Source organism: Haliotis cracherodii, unplaced genomic scaffold, assembly GCF_022045235.1.
Source record: "Haliotis cracherodii isolate W230 unplaced genomic scaffold, xgHalCrac1.p SCAF_2, whole genome shotgun sequence".
Classification (NCBI taxonomy): domain Eukaryota; kingdom Metazoa; phylum Mollusca; class Gastropoda; order Lepetellida; family Haliotidae; genus Haliotis; species Haliotis cracherodii.
Window position 1 is genome coordinate 55,582,141 of NW_027266275.1, and position 22,986 is coordinate 55,605,126.

The 22,986-nt window shown below is 38.4% G+C and overlaps 1 protein-coding gene across 5 annotated transcripts in view; it reads left to right on the forward strand.

The window, feature by feature from the left end:
• The window catches only part of LOC139468263 (cytohesin-1-like), a 72,436-nt gene extending 52,220 nt beyond the window's left edge, over positions 1–20,216 (forward strand). For 3 of the 5 annotated variants that reach the window (XM_071250109.1, XM_071250114.1, XM_071250113.1), the window contains 9 exons: positions 385–465; positions 3,045–3,157; positions 4,161–4,309; positions 6,267–6,378; positions 9,931–9,945; positions 12,413–12,489; positions 12,671–12,827; positions 13,255–13,324; positions 14,106–20,216. In XM_071250109.1, the coding sequence (XP_071106210.1) occupies positions 385–465; positions 3,045–3,157; positions 4,161–4,309; positions 6,267–6,378; positions 9,931–9,945; positions 12,413–12,489; positions 12,671–12,827; positions 13,255–13,324; positions 14,106–14,190 (859 nt within the window). In that variant the 3' untranslated portion in view covers positions 14,191–20,216. Of the gene's footprint in view, positions 1–384; positions 466–3,044; positions 3,158–4,160; positions 4,310–6,266; positions 6,379–9,930; positions 9,946–12,412; positions 12,490–12,670; positions 12,828–13,254; positions 13,329–14,105 lie in introns of those variants that run through there. The other 2 variants (XM_071250110.1, XM_071250112.1) reach the window with 2 other exon arrangements.
• Positions 20,217–22,986: the final 2,770 nt, after the last annotated feature.

Below are 22,986 nucleotides of genomic sequence, written 5' to 3' on the forward strand. Positions count from 1 at the left end.
GGATTGGGTGGCCACATGATGTCACCTTGCTCATGCTGTCAACCTCCAGTTTGCCACCAAGCCATGAGTATTTACAGGTCGCTCTAATGTTTGACAGTGACTGTATAGTGGACATTCTAGACATTAGTGAGTAAATAGAGAAAGTACAACTTGATAGATAGCAAGTTCTGGTTTATTGCATTTTGTGATGTTTAGATGTAAGAATCTTCATCGAAATGTCGCAAAATGAGGTAAACCAAAATTTATCCATAAAGTTGTATGTTTTCTTATGGTGACAGGGACATAAAACAACATGCACTCATTTACTTGTTGATGTAGACAGTGGAGGAATTCAGTGTGTTGCCCCTGCTTCGTGTGATGTGTAGTGTATGCCTTGTGTTGCAGGAATGAGTTCAATGTGGATGTCCTCAAGGCGTTTGTCAACCTACACGAATTCTCAGACATGATTCTGGTACAGGCTCTCAGGTAAGAAACTGTCAGAGAATTTTATGGAACACAAATTATTAATTAAATTTATCAAAATTGTATGCATGTTATGTTTCTATTGTGGTGAGGATTACACTGAAGTTTTTGGGTGTCAGTGGTTGATTTTCTTCAAACTAACATTGAAATCTCCATCTGAAGAGCTTCTCTGTATGTGCAACTATAAAATATCAATAAAATTCTTGGACATCAAGTGAAGTGTGACTCAGATCGACTGCCTGGGTCCCCCAAGAGATAGACCCAAGTTAATCCTTGTAACACATTTGTTGTACGAAAAACAGTAAAAGGAGGACATTGCAGGTATATTTTTCAGTTTTCAGAAGCATCCTCCATAGAAACGATAAAACAATTGTTCAAAGTGATCTTAGTGATTGTATTTCCCATACTTTAACATTGGTTTATGATTGTTGTAGCATTAAGTTTGCTTTGTGGAATGCAAGATCAAAGTATGTATGACTCATCATATAATGATGTCAATTTATCATTGTGGTTGTTCATATTTCACTTTAGTATTTTGTTAATAAGGAATACAACTATGACTAATGAACTGTTGTTATTTTGGTCCAGAAGTTGAGACTGGATTTGAAGGAAAAAAAGCATAACATGAAAAAGAGGAATTTAGAGGTGCACTTAAGTCTTATCATCTAGTGCAAATTATCTAAAGATAGTATTATGAAGACAAAGCACATAAATGGCATCTCTTCATTGTTTTACGAGCGAGTGTCAGTGGCAAAGGCAAAATGAGTTTCTGGAGTATTTTTTTTGGTTATAAAACAGAAAAGATTTCAGGCGTAGCCAAGAACAGATCTTTTAAACGTTATCATTCCAAACGGTGATAAACGGTGTGATTTTACCAATGCATGTGTTAATTATGAGTCTCGCTTGGAGCAGAGTCAACCGAGTTTATCAGTTTGTTCCAAACACATTGCCAGCAGTTACCTCCCCTAGCATGTTCAAACTGAGAGTTAGAACACTGGGAATGAGGCATTATCTTGAGGACGTTGAACACTGTGGCTCTGGAGCTGATTGTTCTCTTAATGTGTCGTCAACAAGAGATAGCTCTATCTGTGTTGAGGATGATGTATAACATTTATTCTTCCCCTCGGATGTAGAGACAGATATATCACTTGCACATGGCGTGTATTTGGGGAATATATTTATCAACTAAACATGCTTAGATTAACCTATATGCTCCTCTTATCAAATCAACCTATGAAGATCTGGGGTAGAATAGGTCTTTAGCAACTCATGCTTGCTGTAAAAGGCGAGTATGCTTGTCATCGTAAGAGGCGACTAACGGGATCGGGTGGTCAGGCTCGCTGACCTGGTTGATGCATGTCATTGTATCCTAATTGCATGGATCAATGCTCATGATGTCAATCACTGGATTGTCTGGTCCAAACTCTATTACTTACAGACTGTCGTCATATGGCTTGAATAATGCACCTACTTTACTATCTACATATGGCCAACAATATTAATGTCAAGACTTGATACAGCCAACACCTACTTTACTATCTACATATGGCCAACAATATTAATATCAAGACTTGATACAGCCAACACCTACTTTACTATCTACATATGGCCAACAACATTAATGTCAAGACTTGATACTCCCAACACCTACTTTACTATCTACATATGGCCAACAATATTAATGTCAAGACTTGATACTCCCAACACCTACTTTACTATCTACATATGGCCAACAATATTAATGTCAAGACTTGATACAGCCAACACCTACTTCACTATCTACATATGGCCAACAATATTAATGTCAAGACTTGATACAGCCAACACCTACTTTACTATCTACATATGGCCAACAATATTAATGTCAAGACTTGATACTCCCAACACCTACTTCACTATCTACATATGGCCAACAGTATTAATGTCAAGACTTGATACTCCCAACACCTACTTCACTATCTACATATGGCCAACAATATTAATGTCAAGACTTGATACAGCCAACGCCTACTTTACTATCTACATATGGCCAACACTATTAATGTCAAGACTTGATACAGCCAACGCCTACTTTACTAGAACTACATATGGCCAACATTATTAATGTCAAGACTTGATACAGCCAACACCTACTTTACTATCTACATATGGCCAACAATATTAATGTCAAGACTTGATACTCCCAACAGCTATTCTACTATCTACATATGGCCAACAATATTAATGTCAAGACTTGATACAGCCAACACCTACTTTACTATCTACATATGGCCAACAATATTAATGTCAAGACTTGATACAGCCAACACCTACTTCACTATCTACATATGGCCAACAATATTAATGTCAAGACTTGATACAGCCAACACCTACTTTACTATCTACATATGGCCAACATTATTAATGTCAAGACTTGATACAGCCAACACCTACTTTACTATCTACATATGGCCAACAATATTAATGTCAAGACTTGATACAGCCAACACCTACTTCACTATCTACATATGGCCAAAAATGTTAATGTCAAGACTTGATACCCCCAACAGCTATTCTACTATCTACTGTATTGTTGTGTACAGACAGTTCCTGTGGAGTTTCCGCCTTCCAGGCGAAGCCCAGAAGATTGATCGGATGATGGAATGTTTTGCCGAGCGATACTGCGAGATGAATCAAGGCGTCTTCACCAGCACTGGTACATACTGGCTTGTTTTACATGTTTTACTTTAGTGTTGACTATACTATGTACATATGAAAAATAACTTCTTAAAAAAGTACTGGATCATTTGATTTGAAATGTTATTCAAGATATTATTCCATAATTTTTAGATGAAGAATTTTTAATGATGGTTGATTTTTCTCTTGAATGCTAAACATTTCATCTGGTCTCATTTATATGATAACACAAGTGGGTTTACTGCAAACACTACACTGAAATATGTAATTGTTTCAATCTTGAAAGAGTTATTTGATTAGACCGTTAGTTTTAGCTTCAGGTCATTTGAACCTGACTGAAAACAAAGGACCAGAGCTCTGTTCCACAAAATGATCGTAGCACTAAGAGAATCATAAGAAAGTCGTAGTAAGAGGATTGTAACTCCCATTCTTTAACATAGATTTTCGAAAGCCGTAGCACTAAGAAGATCGTAACTCTCATTCTTTAACAGAGTCTTACAAGAGTGGTAGCACTAAGACAATCGTAACTCCCATTCTTTAACATAGACAGGTTGTATTACTAAGAGGATGGTAGCTCCAATTCTTTAACATATACTTACGAAAGTCGTAGCGCTAGGAGAATCGTAAGAAAGTAGTTGTAGTGAGAGGATCGTAACTCCTGTTCTTTAACATAGACTTACGAAAGTCGTAGCACTAGGAGGATCGTAATTACCAATCTTTAACATAGACTTATGATGGTTGTAGCTCTGCCCTCACTTTGTGGAACGGGTCCATGGTATTTATGATAATAAAATAGAGATATGATACACTGGTTAACTGAGGGTGCCCCAGAGGTAAGACCCTGCTCATGGTTCCTACATTCAATCAAGTAACACTGATACAGCCAAGTTTACTACAGACATGAGAAGTTCCGGCAGGTTGGGCCAGTGTTTACACAGACTGTACACACAATCACTGCCACAGGTAAACTATGTCTGTGTTGATGTCCTCAGCCTGTGACTGACCATGCTGTTGTATTTCAGACACATGCTATGTGCTGTCCTTCGCTATCATCATGCTGAACACCAGCTTACACAACCCCAGTGTCAAGGACAAACCCACAGCCGAGAGATTCATTCAGATGAATCGTGGCATCAACGATGGCGGGGACCTGCCAGAAGACTTACTTGTTGTACGTAACCTTCATGAGATTGTGTACCCTGTGGATTGCATGGCAGAATAGTCTGCCATTATTCCATGCTAGTCATAGGACTAATGAGGATTGGGTGGTTAGATGGGACCTGGCTGATTGTGTGTCATGAATTGTTGCTCATGCTGTCAGTCTGTGGACTGTCTGGCTCAGACTTTATAATTTATGGGCAATTGTGATTTGGTTAAGATATTGCTGTGATGGAAAACGATATTCACCCTGCGTTTAGGATGTGGTGTAGTGTACTGGTTATAGTGTTTGCTTGCTACAGTGATGACAAGGGTTTTAATCTCCATATAGGTAAAACAGGAAGCCCATTTCTGTGTCCCGTGACATTGATATGGCTGGAATGTTGCTGAACGTGCTGGAATGTTGCTGAACATGGTGTAAAATTATATTCCGTCACTGAGTGAAGAATGTGGAAGTCTCTCAGCACTTGCGTGAATATTGGTAACCTGAAGGCAAACTCCTGGACATTAGAACTGTATTCTAGCCTGAAGGATACTTTAATTACTCAGGGAAGAATACTTCCGACCATGGAGAAGTGTGTCCTATTTTACCAAGGTGAAGGGTCTAGGTTATTAGACCAGAGGACACATTTTCCGATCTGTGTCTGAGATTATAAACATTAATAGTAGCTGCTTCCCCGAGGCTGTTCTTCCCTGATAGTTAGTGATAACCCATGTCATTTGTACATAGACAATTTCACATAAAAATGCATTTCAACATTGTTGGGTGTAACAGTTCTTTGCAAACTTGTTTATAACTATCTACCTCCCCAACAAAGTTGGTGGGGGATATAGAAACCGACTCCATCTGTCTGTCCGTCTGTCACATTTCGTTGCTGGAGCAGAACTCGGAAACCATGAGAGATAATTTTACAAAACTTGGAACACACATTCACCATATGGTGTAGATGTGCTTTTTGCTATTTAGGTTTCCCCTGCTTTTTAAATATATTTTATATGATTTTTAAAAATTTGGACAAAGTTTCATATTCGGAGCAGAACTCGAAAACATGTTTATAAAACTTTATACACACATTTACCATGGTGTAGATGTGCTTTTTGCTACTGATGATTCCTCAAATTTTTTCTTTTATGTTATATAAATTTTTATTAATGAGGACTTTCTGTATCATATTCCTTACTCTGATAACTATCCATAAAGGGCTGTAACAATACCTATTGGTTTAACAATGCTCTACAATACAATTCATCTAAATGAGTGAATTGTGAAGTGCTCAGGGATACAAAATATTCTTAGCCTTCACATACTGGAAGATGATTATATTATAACCTTTGTTTATCAGTCTTACTATTTGTACAAAGTTTAATGGAGATGTTATACTGTAGCTCATGTATTCTACCTCTTCCACAAGCAGGTGGACACACTGATAATTGACAAGGTCACATTTGATTGCACATATGATTGACTTTAAGATTGGACAGTGGGTGGGGGATGCAGATGACTTCATCTTCTTCTTTTCTGTATTTAGATTTAAGATGGATGTAAGACTGAGAAAATATGAGTTTTTTAAAGCAGTGGAATTAATTTCATTTAAATTTATGAAGACAAACCACATTTATGTCGACCCGTGAAGATCCGGGGTAGAATAGGTCTTCAGCAACCCTTATTTGCCCTTAAAGACGACTATGCTTGTGGTAAGAGGCGAGTAACAGGGTTGGGTGGTCAGGCTCGCTGACTTGGTTGATGCATGTCATCGATCTCAATTGCCTGGATCTATGCTCATGATGTCAATCACTGGATTGTCTGGTCCAGACTCGATTATTTACAGACCGCCGTCATGTAACTGGAATATTGCTGAGTGCGGCGTTAAACAAATATACAAACAAACCACATGTATGTCATTAGCTCAAGGCTGTAGTATGCTATGGTACACATGACACCTGTCATGGAACTTCAAATATTGTTCCAGAGTTTGTACGACAACATCAAGAAGGAGCCGTTCAAGATCCCAGAAGATGATGGGAATGATTTGATGCACACGTTCTTCAACCCAGTCAAGGAGGGCTGGCTGTGGAAGCAAGGTCAGGGTCATGTTCTAGTAGCTTCGTCAGCTTACGTGTATCGTTTTGTTCCTTTAAATACGAGCGCAATATTATAGGGCTGAAACAATACACCCCAGTCCCAATATGATACATATTACCACACCTTGTACTTGTCATGACAACATAGTCCCCACCACTTGAAATAGAATCGCGAAACTTTTTGATCATTAATTAACGTAGATAGCTACATAGGTGCTGAAACTTATTTAGTAAAAACAAGCCATTCCGCCAATAGGAATATTCCTCACAGCAATGAAAAAAATTGCAAAGTGTGCTTGCATAATTGAGTTTACATCATTGAGTTTTGATCACGTGGTTTCAATCCAGGTAATAATAGACAGTCAGGTGACTGCAAGAGGTCAATTTAGCAATGACCTTGGTCAATTGTGCTTTAAATACCGGTACTACATCTGCTCGTGTCTTTCTTTCAGTTTTGTGCTTGTAATTTACATGCACTTACATGCTGGTAAATATAGTTGCTCGCAGTCGTCTGACTGCTGATCCTCGTTCAGATTTTAACCAAGTGACCCAAACTCCATGATGATGTTTAATGCTAAGAAATTTGACATTTCTTGAAATGTACACATTGCAATTTTTGTCATTCTTGTAAGTAATATTCCTTATCGGTGGAATGGCTTGTTTTCACTTTGAGTATTAGTTAGCGCACATGATCTATCTTTGTTGATTATTATTTTCGATATTTCGTGAGTCTATTTCTAGTGGCAAGGACTGTAGCATTGGTCCCCAGCAACCAATGCAGGACAAATGGATCGGGGGGTCAGGTTGGCTTGGTTTTCTAGCGTGTCATCATACCCCGATGGCGTGGATTGTTCCAAATATCAATCACCAGATTCTCTGGTCCAGACTCGATTATTTACAGGCTGACATCATATAGTGGTAATATTGCTGATTGCAGCATTAAACAACAAACTTTAAGTTTTGTAAGTTGTGGATAAGAAAAGGTATTTTTAAATAGTATATTAGTAAATCCCAAGGACCCAGGAACCCCCATATTTAGTCGAAAATTAATTAATTAATTGAAATAAATGACAACTAAATATGGCCCATCATATTTTATTTTGGCAAGTATGATATTGGCAAAGTGACCGTGGATTTGTTTCAGTCCTATGCTATTGTCCTTTCAAGAATGGTTCACATTAAGTCGAATTCTATTAATTATGTTGTGCTTGATAATGACTTTCAAAATATATCCAGTGTGATTAACAATGATCAGAGAATGGTGTTGTTTGTATGGATGTTAGTGTGAGCCTGCATGTTCCCTGGATGGATGTTTCCTGTAACGGAGCCAGTGAGGCGTTTCCCTGACAACACTCTATACACCCTTCAGTAGTCTACTACACCTTTCTTCATATCTCAGACCACCGCCGCATACTGAACTGACTGCATGAATTGAGCCAGGACTGCAGCACTGTAGAACTGTAACACTGTAACACTATACTGTAACACTGCATCACTGTAACACCCTTCTGTAATACTGTGAACTAACACTGTAAACTTGTCTCCTGGTGGAAATAATTGCGCTTTTGTGAGGAGGACCCATATCTTCTATTAACATCACAAATACATTAGAAATGTATTGAAACCCTTTGCAGGTTACATTTCCTGAAGAAATTTACAGCTTGAGGAAAGGAAGTTCAGAGTGATAGTTAGTATCGCTATTGGATTATTCAGTTGCCTCATCAGGACAGAGGAAGTTGTCTGTTGTATTGGTTTTTGTAGCCACAAGTTTTGGGACTTCTTTAGCCTCTCATGGTTAGTGCATCTAATACATAGCCATTAAAAAGTCTTAAATAGGATAAACATTTTTTATCAAAGGTCAGGTTTCTCTAAAGGCCTTAGCCCAAAGAAGGATGTTAAGAGTTATTGAGTTGGTTTTAACACCGCTTTTAACAGTTTTCCAGTTATATCGCGGTGTGTCAGCTTAATGTGAGCGGAAAGACCGAAGTGATGCAGGTCTCAGACGTTTACCACTTCAGTGAAACCCATGAGCACAGGTATGGTGCTGACAAACCTACAAACATAATTGGGGCGAACCAGGATCTAAGGATGTTAAGAAAGCTCATGATGAAGAACATGTTGCTGTTAGGGCAGAGACTGAAGCCCGATCAGATTTCTTACTTGTAGGGTCAAGGTCACCTTATATCTTTTGTGCGTTTTTTGAAATCATGGATGGGCATGGACATTGTCGGCATAGGTTACCTGATGTAACTTTTTTCTTCTTATGTTTGACACCCATGAAGGTCTTCAGCAACCCATGCTTGTCGCAAAAGGCGACTAACAGGATCGGGTGGTCAGGCTCGCTGACTCGGTTGATGCATGCCATCGCATCCCAATTGCGTGTATGGATGCTCATGATGTCAATCACTGGATTGTCTGGTCAGATCATCGTCACATAGCTGGAATATTGCTGGGTGCAGCTTTAAACAAACAAACAAAGAAACATACAAATCTTATGTCTTTCTGCGTGCTGGCCTCCTCTTGAAACGAGTATTAGGTCACTGTAACCTATTTTCCATGGGTAAAAGAAGCAATATCTTGACTGTTACATCCTAGTGTTAACCTCTTGTAAGCGATTACAAAGTTTAGATATGAGCCATGCTTCCATCAGAGTTTTGAAGGATCGTTTACCCGGTGCAACTTACATCATCTACAACTCGTGTAACTTCAAACTCTCATCATGCACCTGAGAAACATGACTCCTTTCTTCTTTGGGATATGGCTCTAAAATTGGAAGTGATGTGGCAAAGGTCAAGGTGAGGGTCATAGTGCACATGGTGAAGGTCTTTCTGAGAGAACTGATCAGATAGAAGTATAACTTCATGTTGGGGATGGCTAACCTTCTGTACCTGTCTAAATGTCTGATATACTTACCAGTACCAGCTATTGGTGTGCTGTTCTCTCCGAGTATTCACCAGTCAACATGTCCATTGTGTTATTGGACCTTGCGGGCAGTAAATCCTTCATATGAAAAGTTGGTCACATTGACCTACTTTTGAAGAATGGTTCAGTTTTATAGATTTTATTGTAGATCTTTCTGTTGTAGCATTTGACCATGATCTGCTTTTCTGCCTTTTGATTTCTTTAGGTTCGCTCAGGCTTCAAAGGACTTGAATTTGGCAACCGTTGTAAAAGCTTTAAAACAAATGATGAATACTGTTTCATATTCACATCGTTTTTTTTTTATATATACCACCACACTAACAATAGCCCCATATCTATGTTCATATGCATTGACTTGTGTATGCTTAAATTACCCTTGAATGTCATGGCATATGATATATTTTATATATATAAGCGTATACCGTATATAATCTTTGTGTGTGATAAACATTTCCAAACATGCATCACAAACTCCCAGCCCACTGCCACACTGACCTAACACGAGTTCAAAAATAGCTCATACACCTGTCACTTTGAGCTGGACGTATGTTTGAATCTGCTTCTCGAGTTTGTTTTGGACATTGTTTGAACTATCTTTTTATTTGCTGTGTTTTTATGTTGGGGCTACAGGTACGGCTAAGCTGAGTAAGTGTCCATTCACAAAGCCTGATTGACAATGCATCAGTCTTCTGCTACAGTTCTTACTGTGTCCATCGGTTTCTCCATCTTCTGTCCACTTTTCTACTTCTTCCATCACATCCATTACTTCTCTCTGTCCGTCATTCTCCTTCTTGCAACCATCACAGACATTCCTACTTCGTCTCCATGTGTTCATGTTATTAAGTCTTTTTATATGCATTGATTCTGTGGATGTGTTTTTGTTTCGGAAGAAGAAATAAGAACAGTTGGTTTTCAGCCAAGGACATATGGATTGTTGAAAGGTTGGTGGCCTGCTTTTTGGGGCAACCAAGTGGCCAACCTTACTCTTTTGTAAAGATATTGAATAGAGCACCATCATATGTATTCTTACTGATCATACTCAAGTATGTCTGAAAACTGAGAAAATATTTTTTTCTTTTCTTTTATAATATTTATGATTTTATTTGGGTTTGAATTCCATCTGAATACTCGAGATTTTATTATTTTATACCTGTTATTTTATTTAGAGTGGCTTTTTTGACAGCTGAACAGATGTGTTTCCCTTCAGTGTAACAGTTCCTGGCTTATGAGCCCCAACACAAGAACTTCCTGTGTGGAAATATGCACACATCAACTCATGTTGGCATTCATAGCAGAGCTCTCAGCAGTCATGTAGTTGTAGTATGAACATGCTGTCCTTTGTTCAGAGTTAGACGTTAGAATTGGTCTTCAGCAACCCATGCTTGCTGTAACAGGCGACTAACGGGATCGGGTGGTCAGGCTTGCTGACTTGGTTGATGCATGTCATCGTATCCCAATTGAGTAGATCAATGCTTATTATTTCAGTCACTGCATTGTCTGGTCCAGACTCAATTATTTACAGTCCGCTGTCATATAGCTGTAATATTGGAAGGTGCAGCCCCAATGTTGACCCGGGTCTTCGGCGTGATGAGCGAATGCTTTAACCACTAGGCTAACCGACCGCCCCGACTACTTTGGAAGACCAACCATCACTGATTAGTGTATTGTCATACTCGTAAAGTGTCTTGCTGCAAGACGGAGTTGGTTAGCCAGAACAAAGTCTGAAGAGTGTGTCATTGAACTTGGAAGTGACGATGCTCATTACCTTGGTTACCCTGTGCCAGAGCATTGTAAGCGTACCAGGATACCTCAACCTCATTAAAATCAGATCTTAGTTCTCGCTATCGCTAAACAAAGATCTGAGGACATCCCATTACGGGTCACGTCAGAATGACCTTTCATATAACCAATCAAAGCGTCGCTTACCTGATCATGAAAGTGACAGTCGGAATGTGTTTTCTAATCATACAAACTCGAAAACGTTAACACGGTGTATTCCGAACGACAGTTACGGCCTATACCGCTGATTCCATCAAAATTATTGCCAATCTTTCGCTTCCGTGGGATAAACATTTGAACGGAAGAGGTGTTGCACAGTATGTGGAAGGCACTGCCATACAATTTCAACCATATATTGAATGTTCGTTTGTTCAGTTTTCAAAATTTTATTCGAGAACTGCGTCAACATATTTTTCAAGCATAATCTGAAATGGAAGTCGCCAGGTTGAATTGAGTGCCGTTAAGCTCGAGAACGCTGCTTTCTAATTGGCTGATGTCGACTTCTTGTTAGTCATTTCAGTGGTCAGTCAAAGTTCGCGAAAGGTCGTTCTGATGTGACCCATAATGGGATGTCCTCAGATCTTTGTTTAGCAGCAGCGAGAACTTAGATCTGATTTTAATGAGATTGCAGGATACCTTGACATACCTCTGGCATTGGTGAATGTGACGTTAACCCCATTCCCTCACTCACAAGTATTATTTCTGTATGTGCAGACCAGCGTTAGCCTGAGTCACGGATCTCATGGGCAGCTATCTTCCTCTGTTTATGCCAGTTTCTGATTGATTAGAGAATATTCAGACAGGATTAGTCGCATGTCGCCACAGCAGAATTAGCTACAAGTCAATGCTTCTCAAGAAGTAATTCAGCATGATTGCTGCTTGTAGTTGCCTTTATAATCATGGCTTCTTCAACCCAACCCAGAGTTTCTGCTTTGACCCGGACATCAGGATTGACCCTGATTAAGACCAGAATATATGCATGAAGCAATTAGCAACCTCTTTCCTCATGTTTCTGTTTGCAAGTATCATCATTATCAACATGGTTGAAGCAGTAGGACAACGGTCAAATAAATAATGTACGATGGCATAAAGTAGATCTTGCTTACGTAAATTTTAATTAATGTGTTTAGTAAATGCAAGTAGACGGTCATGGAATTAAACTTACTCATATCAGATTTTATCGATTATGTTTCAGCATTGCATCAACCAGACTGTCAAAGGGAGACAATTTACATATCAAAGGGAGATAATTCATTGATAACATCTGCATTCAAACTTGTCATTTTTCGAGAAATGTTCTCTTCTTTTCACCTGATCCTTTGTTCTGTTGCAGGTGGTCGCTACAAGAATTGGAAGAGGCGTTGGTTTATCCTGAATGACAATTGCCTGTACTACTTCCAGTATACTACGGTAGGTCACTTCTGGAATAGTTTTTAATCTGTTTTGGTAAACAAAATCAAGTTATCATAATAAGAAGAAAAATGGAGATTCTGAGAACCCTGATGATAATTATGCATTACTAAGAGAGGAATACTAGGAATTTGGACTAACAGTGCTTGAGTAATGAGTGAGATAAACATTGATTTGCCAGGACAAGGAACCAAAAGGTATCATCCCCTTGGAGAACATCCAGGTACGAGAGGTACCCCAGGATAAAGCCAACAAGCCCAACTGCTTCGAACTCTACTCAGGGGGCAACGACATTATCAAGGCTTGTAAAGTTGATGGTGATGGTAAAGTGGTGGAAGGTACGAGCTTTGCCATGTTTTGAATTATTTTTGTTTGCCTTCAGCACCTTGAAAAAAAACTGCGAACTTGTGAATATGAGAGTCGAAGAGTCTTATTTTAATAGATTTTAGTGTTGATAAGGATTATTATCGAATGTGGAGTTGAATGATTCATGATTTTCTTGCATTGATACTTGTGAATTTATTTCATCTGAGGAACTCCATATCTATTATTAAGTACCATTCTCTGAGCATGCATAACCTTATATAAATTTCTAGTGGAGTATTGTATTCAGGGTTAAACATTTCTTCTCTATCTCCATGTTGAAGCTTGGCACTTCAGTTTTTAACCTAGGAGCTCTACAATTAAAGGCTTTAAGTCCCTTGGACCAAGGTAAAGGTAAAGGGAGATGGTGATCTCATACTAATGTATAACTGTTGATTCCAGGTCGTCACACTGTATACCGCATGTCTGCCAGCAACACCGAGGAGAAGGAGGAATGGATCCGATGCATCAAGTGAGTGAGAGGAATACTTGTAGTGTGTGGGACTTTCCGGGACAAAATAACTCCCCAGTAATAACTCAGTCCTCCTTTGTCCACACTGTCACATCTCCATTCTATTGTGATGAATACCCTGGACCATTCTACACCATAGCTGCATATCGATAGTGAAATCACCATCTCCATGTCTCCTCATTTAAGATTTACAGTATTGAATAGATCACAATTCATTGTGTTCTAACTGATCGTACTGATGTGTGTCTGAGAATCGAGAAAATATTTGTTTATTGTATGCCCAAAATAATAATTATGATTTTATTCGGGTTTGAATTCATCTGAATACTCGAGATTTTATTATTTTTATAGCTGTTATATTATTTAGAAATGACTTTTTTGACAACTGAACTGATCTGTTTAATGGGATTAATTTTGACAAATGAATCTGGTTAAAATTGAAGTCATTGAGGTGAATGGGTACGGGCTGTTTATCATAATAGAATAAAGATATAATACACTGGGTAATCAAGACTGCTGTGGGTGAGGTGAAATTGCACTTATATAGCAATGTGCATTCATGTGATATAACAAAGATTATTTAAATGTCACTCACTCACTCACTCACTCACTCACTCACTCACTCACTCACTCACTCACTCACTATTGGTGTGTGTGGCAAACATCTTTGTCACGACTGAATTTTTTCCATCTGTATTTGACTAAATTTGGTCATCTATTTATTTAGTGATTTATTCAAGTGATGTAAATATGGCCTAAAATGTAAATTGTTTCTTTTCAGGATGAGTATTAACGACAATCCCTTCTACGATATGTTGGCCGCCCGACGTAAGAATGCCACTGGGACAATTTCAACCAGAAAGTAGTCTGGCAAGTCTGACGTGCCAGCACATCGCAGGAAGACAAGACTTGTAACCCTGGAGTCAAGGATGTTTGGTTTTAAACTTCATTCCTTACAACTACTCCAGTTCAGGAGAAAATATTGATCATATTCTTATGGCTTGCTATTGAAATGGTGTTATTATGTGCACTCAAATTGTGTAGAAGTAATGTGTAGTTAACACCTCAGTCTTCCCAAAATGATTTTACTTGAGATATATTCCAGACGTCGGTATGCAAGAAGATTTAGCTGACTTTATCTGGTTAAATGTTTATCACAAGAACTTTGAATCAAAAAAGCTGGAATGAAATGATTGGAAAGACTTTTTACAAATTCCTGTGTATATCGGTGTGAAAGTTTCTCAGCGGAATATGAACATCTGACTGGATATGCACTGTGTGGAGCTAGCAGTGTAAACTTGATTATATCAGTCAAGCTGATGCCTTGAATGTATGAAGGAACATGGGAGAACGTAAGGAGAGGTGCAAGTTCTGGAGATGTTGCACTGGCATTGATGTAGATTTGTTATCATCCTTGATTGTCCAGTGTACTATGTCTCCAGTCCATTATGATGAACACCAAAGGTAACTGAGGCTGATCTGTAGTATAATGAACTGATATGACATTGTCATATTGAAGATGTAATTGTGAGGGATGAGGATGCCAGTTATATGTTGCAGTGTAATCCGAGATAGGGTTACTGCAGCTCTTTGGGTCATCGCAGCAGTCTATGCTATGTGACTGGGTACAAAAAACAATAATAATAATAATAGATATATGGACTAATCCACCAGCTAATGCATGCTGGTAGGTACCGATAGTGCACCCTGTGTTGACAAGAAGGCTGTGCCGCACTTAACGACAAACAGATTAACAGACAGAATGCAGCAGCTCTGCTAGAAAAACATATTTAATGTGAAGAACCTGGAACATACATATACACGGATACAGGAATTTCCTTATTTATAGTCTAGGAGTACAGTCAGGTTTAGTCATATGATTTCTGGCAGAGATATGTGATGAATATGTGTCTATTTGTTATTAGTCAATTGAGTTTGATTTTGTATAAAATCGACATCTGGTAGAGTTTTTTTGGTTAAACCCGTACCATAAAGTATTTGCTGTGTCTGATAACGATTGCATGTTTTTCTTATCAGGACTTATTGCGTAGTAAGTTTGTGAAATTAAGTCAGTGTACCAGTGCAAATTTCAATGTGCAATTTTCCAAGCTGTCAGTCGAGCTGAATGTTTTATATTTCTGCTGTAACTGTATTGGCAGATTGTTGTCAGAAATGTGACACTGATACTCTAAGGAAGGACAGATAGAGTTTCTCACTTGGAATAGCGTGGAAGTCCTTTGTGTATCACTGATGAATTGCCACACACGTATGATCTTTCATAACACAGGAACGGTTATTCACAAACTGCAAAATGATAAAATTGTTTATCACTTGTTGTTGTCAAAGCATACAACCGGACTCTATGACTGACAGCTGTCCCTGTGGGGGGTCCATATTAGAATAAGGTTTCCAGCAATCTATGCTTGTTCTATGAGTAATTTGGCTGATTGTGTGTCATCATACCCAATGATGTAGATTGTTGCTCATAATATCAATCACCAGATTGTTGGGTCCGGACTTGATTACATACATGCTGATATTGTATCGCTGGAATATTGCCAAGCGCGGCATTACACACACAAACAAATATCTAGTCGCTGTGTGCACCATGTCTGAAAGATAACAATCTCGCAGCTGTTGAATAGGCATTGTTCGTCGCCAGCATGCATGAATAAGCTCATTCAGTGCGCTGTTAGGTAATATTGATCTAAGAGAGGTGACCTAGCCATCTAACACAATGTCATGCTCTTACAACATTAATCTTCAACAGGAATACAAGTTTTTTACAGACTTGTTTGCTTCTTCTCATCACATAAACACTTCCCTGTTTGCGGAAGAAATGTCCATTTACTTTTCTCAAAGAAGGATATATTATATATATTACCTTGAACTGTATATAAGAACTACTTCTGAATGGATGAAATCATATTTCAGTTGTTATTGGAATACTTACTAGTAAGCCTATTGGCATACATAAGATCTAGCTTTCGTTTAATCATGTAAATCCACCAGTCCCAAATGTACTTATGTACATTGTGAATAAAGTCATTGTGGTTTGGCCATGTGCAATCTGAAAAAAAATTTAATTGATTTTGTGAAAATGCTAAAAATAATTTCATTTTTTTCAAGAACAATCCTCTATCAGTTGACATCTCAGTTGTTATTATACTATATAATTATTGATTCTATCATTCAACTGTTCTTCAGCACTGTGTCAAACTTTACCTAGTGCAATGCATTCACTTGTGACACAACTTGCTATTTATAACATTCAGCATCCATTGTTTGCACTCCTCATCACTTCACTAGCTGTGTATAGCGACATTTGTCTCCAGATCATTCACATCACTCCTGGCTCCATGTCGAAGAATTATTTCATAAATATGATACCATCACATATGCATTCTCTGCCTCAGTGGTGTATATTTATGAGCAATGCTACAATGTATTGTTTATACATGGTTGGCTAAGATTTGTGCTTGGCATGCAGGAACAAGCAATAATAAACTATCAATGAAAGAGTGATGGAGGTGTATCATTCCTGTCACTCTGTTCTTCGATGGTTTTAGTGTAGAACCCTTTGTTGCTGACCTGCTTATAAATGGCAGGACTATTTTGCTAATGAAACCATACTCACTCACTCACTCACTCACTCATGGTCTAAGGGTCTTGTCAAACATTTACTGAAGATGGCAAATTCTAATTTGCCCTTATTTCACTCACACAAAAACACACACAAAAAACACACACACACACACACACACACACACACACACACACACACACACACACACACACACACACACACACCATGTGTTACCATGGATGTCTCACACTTCATGAAGGATTAAGCACACTGTTCAGTCATGTGCTTACTTCCTTGTTGTTTCCTATCTGGAAGACATTTGACACCAGAGATTACCTGCAAAACACAATACTCACTATGTATGCTTTTGCCAATTATTGTGTTGTTAATTTATTGCCTCGTTTGTACCATATAGTTAAGGTTAAATAAATGGTCTTCTAGGTTAAGTTTTAGAAAACAATCAAGCTCAATTTAATGTTCTTACACAGGTAGAAAGGTAGGAATCTTAGTGAATAAATCAATCTTTTTCTGGGTTATTAAGAACTGACCTAAATTCTTTATATTTTGTAGTCAGTTCTTATTAGTATAAGTCAACAATAATAACTTCACAAACTGCTTATTTAATCATTAAAGAAAAACACCATCACTTGTATAATGAACATACGTTGTTTAGTCACTAGATATGAAATTTGGACTTATTTTTAACACTGGGTTAAACCTAATTTTAGCTTGATATTTTTAGATTGTTCTGATAATGTCATCATGTATTGTTGGGTCTGACCATCACAGTGTTTTGTACAGATATGATGAAGCTTTCAATAATCATACCATATTATCCAAAGTACTTACATATACTCAACCACAGAATATCCTAACAGCCCTTACATTCTTACATCTCACCAAGCAACATTGAAAAGACCTTGGAAGAATTCTATGTCACTGTAACTGTTGGGTAGGATGTGGCATGAAAGAGGATCCTGTCAGTCCCATGATTTCTGTGAGATGCTCGAGTTCCCCGTGGGCTTCATCTTGTCTGTTCTGTCTTCTCTGCCCCTGTCCCTATGTCTTCACTTGGACATTGTTATATTTATAGGTGCTGATCTAGTCTGTTGGTTGTGGTGTGACAGTGACGAGGCTGAATGTGGGTGACAGATTATTGTGTTTTGTAAGTTCTGTAGGAACTTGTGCTTAGGCTTATTCCTAGAAAGGAAATTGGAAATTCTTTATTTTGAAATTGATTTATTTATGCAGGATTGAGATTTAATGTTAAGATGTTTCTGAAAAGAGTAATCAAGAATAGAACAACACTTGTTGGCTGTCATATCTATATTGTTCTGGTCAACTACGTCTGAGACAAGCTGTCAGATTGATGGGGAGGTTAGCCTAGTTGTATAAATATTGACTGGGGACACTGAAGAGTCCGGTTTTGATTCCCCCACATGAGTACTATGAGTGAAGCCCATTCTGGTGTTACTGTGATACCTCCGGACTATTGCTCTTAACGTATAACAATAATATACAGAGGAATAATGTACAGAAAAACCCAAGACAGTCACAGTCTTCAATAATTTATAATAATTATTTCTCACCACATTTCTGAAATGGTGATATTTTTGATATGGGACAAGGGTAGCTCGGTGATCTAAGGTGCTGCAATTTGCTCTGCAGAGTTGCTTCCCTTAGGTGTGCCAGACTCCTAGGATCATGGGCACAAATCTCTGTCTCCCTGATTATGTTTCTGGGTTGTCAAGACCGTACCCATACTTGTTGGTGTCACTACTGTGATAACGTCTACACCAACATCACTTCAGGTTTTCCTCCTATATCAAGCTGACATACCATTATATAACTGAAATACAGTTCAAAGCAGTGCTAATCCCAACACACTCCAATGCTATTATATTAAATGGCTTGCTCTAACAGATTTGATTTGGAAGTTTGTGTGTCTGACTTCAATCTTAGATTATGTGTGTGAATGGACGTTTGTCAATTGGTTGTTTGCCTGCGTGTGTTATTTGCGATTGTTAGGTTTTCATTTTCAATGTCTTTCATAATCAGCATGTACCTGAAAAGCTTTGGTGCTCGTTTGTCTGATCCAAAGCTGTGGGTGAGAACCCACCAATGTGGCGTGACTGTGTTAAATGCTTGACACATGAACACTGCTGCTTCCTTGTTGTTCTATGTAGAATAATTTCAATGTTTTCACCCTTTTCTTTCACTTCACTGTTCATCTGTAAATACTCACTTCATGGTTGATGGGGATAAACATGGATGGACTTGAGTTTGCAAATAGTTCAAAAGTAATCTCAATATGAATATTGGTTTGTTTTAACTCGTTTAGTCGTTTCACATCAAGTCAGTGTCAGATTTTAAGTGAAAGTGGATTTACTAAGGAATTCTCAGCAATCACATTATAATTGGTTTTGTGAAAAATTTTCTCTTTTATAAGTATCTGTTTGCATCATTGAAATGTTATTATTTTTTTGGCATCAGTTTATAAAAAAAGAATTAATCAGTTGTAAAGTAGCTTTTACAATGTAGGATTTGTGAATGTTAATTGTAAGAACAATAGAATTTGCTTACCCTGTCAGCCTAAGATTTCTATCTTCACTGTCCTTATCCCTTGAGTCAGGTATGACCTTATCGCCAAACACTCATTGTACTTACATCCCATACACTGTACAGACTATATAAGTTAATGGCCTGTTGTATTAAAATCAGCTTGTAAACAGAGAGAAGATTAATTTGTCACACAGGCAAATTAGCCAGGTTACATATGAAGAATGTAATGTGCACCTATTGTAGTCCCAGCTATAGAAATTTTGTGCAGGCAATTGTAATCCAAGGATAGAGAATCTTCTGCAATTGTAGACCCAGAATCTGAAATCTTCTAAAACCAAACATAATTCATGCAACAATACGCCATCTGAGCACCTATGCCACAATTAGTTAATTGTTCTGCGAGGAAGTTCAAAGGGTATTGCTAAGTTATTATGTCATTATTGTTTTCATAAATTCATACCATAGTGCCAAGATCATTTAATGTCATTATACAAGAAGAATATTTCACCACAAGTCATTATCGTTCATTGTTGTGTACTGGGACCTAGTTAATTTGCCTGTGTGTTTGTGTTAAGTAATGTGTTGACTAGAATGCAGTTTGCAGTCAGCATGTGCCTGTAACCTCTAGAGTATAATCATGTACATACATAGATATAGTCATCAAAATTACTACAAGACATATTGTCATACCTCATGAAATCAGTTAGATGATGTATTTAACCTGCAGGAGATGAAAATTCTGTAATTTTGTACTCAATAAATTTGAAAAAAAATTGTTCATGTGTTTTTAATATGTCTGGATATATGGAGGTTAAAAGAATCATTGTGGTTGTGACAAAGGAGTTGCATGTAGGCGGCCTGTGCCGTGAAATGGTGTGCTATCTGTGTATCAACTGTCTTTGGTTTAAAAACAGATCAGTTGCAATTATGAAGTAGGTTTTCTCATGAGGTATGGCCTCAGAAATGCTGTTCTTTTTGCCTGTAGATATGTTAGTTTGTTTGTGACATGTCAAGTGCCCAAGGCTTACATACAATACATTCTTTGATGTATAGATTTGTGTATTTCACTACTAGTAAGGTGAGGCGTTTTTAGGTTTTCGGATTCCAACAAGCAGAGCCTGAAGCTAAAGGTGAAAAATAGTGGCGCCTTTGCCTGACTGCCTTAAGCTTGATGGTGAGATATGAAACACTGTGGTGGAGTTTTTCAGAAGGTCGTGAACAAAATGGGAGTCCTTTTACTTTTATGACAGACCACCTTGGTGGACCAGTAGATAGAGCGTTCTGCTTGGAGAGCAACAGTGGTAAGACCAATAGACCTTAAAAGATTGTACTTCTTGTTTCCCTGCCTGACGCTGGACATTAATGGGATGACACAAGGACCAGGCTATATACTGTGTCTTTGTAGGATAGCCATGTTAAAGTGTGGCATGGCATCTCGGAAGGCTTGCGCTATAGAACTGTCTGCATTGGTTGAAAAGTCCTGAGCCTAACTATGAAGGATGTATAGTACACCCTTAGCAGTGCATGTATTTATTTAGTACAAAACTATCTATGCAAAGTAGGATGTCTGAAGGCATCAAGTGACAGGGTATTATCTGCTGATGAAAATGGACAAAATTAGCTACCACACTGTCATGAAGTATCTCCACCTGAAAGGGTTTACTCCATCAGCCATCCATGATGACATGGTCACAACTTTAGGGGTGATACTCTTTTCTTTGCCACTGTTAAGAGGTGGGCAGTGGAGTTCAAGACTAGAAGAGAGAGCCTTGAAGATGAACCAAGATCAGGAAGACCTACAAGTGCCATCACAAAAGAAAATGTTGATATAACTACATGCTATGGTTATGAATAATCAACGACTGACCTTGGTCATGCAGCCAATACAGAAGGCATTGCTCACGAGAGTTGAATGAATTGTGTATGACAAAGGTTTCAGCACGCTGGGTTCTAAGGCTTCTGACTCCTGATCAGGAACGCTCCAGGTTCATCATCTCTCATGAGAATTTACGTCCTTCTGAAGCAACCCCATCTGATTTTGTTGAGCAATTTGTAACTAAGGGTGAGTCTTGGCTTCACCACTCTTAGGTAGAGACTAAACAACTGCCAAAGCAGTGGAAACGTCTCCTCCAAAGAAGAAGGCAAAGTCTGTTCCATCAGTTAGCAAGGTGGTGGCTTCGGGGGTTTTAAAAGTGAATCTGACTGGTGGACTACCTCCTGAAATGTCGGCCAATTAATGGCCAATAATATGCTGTTGTTCTTTGGGAATTGTGTGAGAATATCGAGGGTAAACAGTCATGGTAAACTCACTAAAGGTGATATTAAACCAGGAGGAATCCTTCTGCACCAATGGGATCCAGGCACTTCAGCATCCTTGGCAGAAGTGTGTGAACACCGAAGGGGATGATGTTAAAAAGAATTAGCCTCCAACTCCATCAACTCAGTATATCATAGTTAGACTGAGAACCGCTCAATCTCTCTTAATCACACACACACGCATGCAAAGACATGCATACTTAATATTTTAGCATATACTTATGTATCTGCAAGTTTGGAGTTTGTGATTTGGGTTTAAAGCCATTTTGAACAATATTTCAATTACATCACATTGTGTCACCTGTCAAATGTTGTAAGAAAGACTAAAGTCATGCATGTTTTAATACTTCAGGGAAACCCACGAATAGGGGTATGGTGCTGACACCAAGGATCATAAGCAGGGCTGGGATTCAAACCAATGATCAGCGCATCCTGGCTCTACTAAGTGACACAACTCGAGGAGGAGAGGGGAGATCTACACATTCCAAGCAATACCTATCTGTTTCCTGACACATATTATTTACAAGAAGCAAGATTGAAGTGAAGAAGACGCATTCATAATGTTTCACAACTCTGCACACCACTATTTCCCTTGAAATAATTACCCCAAATCCCTTTGTTACACATCCCTAACTGTTGTCAAATGAGTTACACGTCGCTGAATGTTGTCAATACAGTGTCATTAAATTGTCATAGCTACAATAGATGGTGTTCATCAAATATTGAAGCATTCCTATTCCATGATAAGTAGTAAACTTTAGAGCCTTGTAGGAAGCTACAAAGAACCTGATTGCTTGATATGTCACCATGCATCTGCACAAGCTTCCACTGGAGTTGGAGTAACCCATGTAACCATTGAGTTGATCAGGGAAATGACAGATATATCATGGCCAACAAAAATATAACCTAATTGTAAATATGCAAATGAAAAGAAATAAGGGTACTGATTCACTGGCAGATCCAGATGGGGTCCATAGTACAAGCAGCCACACACATACGTGCATGCAAGTCGCTATATAAGTGCAATAATCCTGGATGCGACGTTAAATCCTTTTTCACCACCCACTTTACATATGTACATTTACTCAGACATGGCTGGAGGGTGTATACAACCGGGGTCTTGCGCCTGAAGTCGATTATGTTGACAGGTTGTGAAAAACGAACCTTCGCTCAGTCATTTAGAAATTATTACTGAACT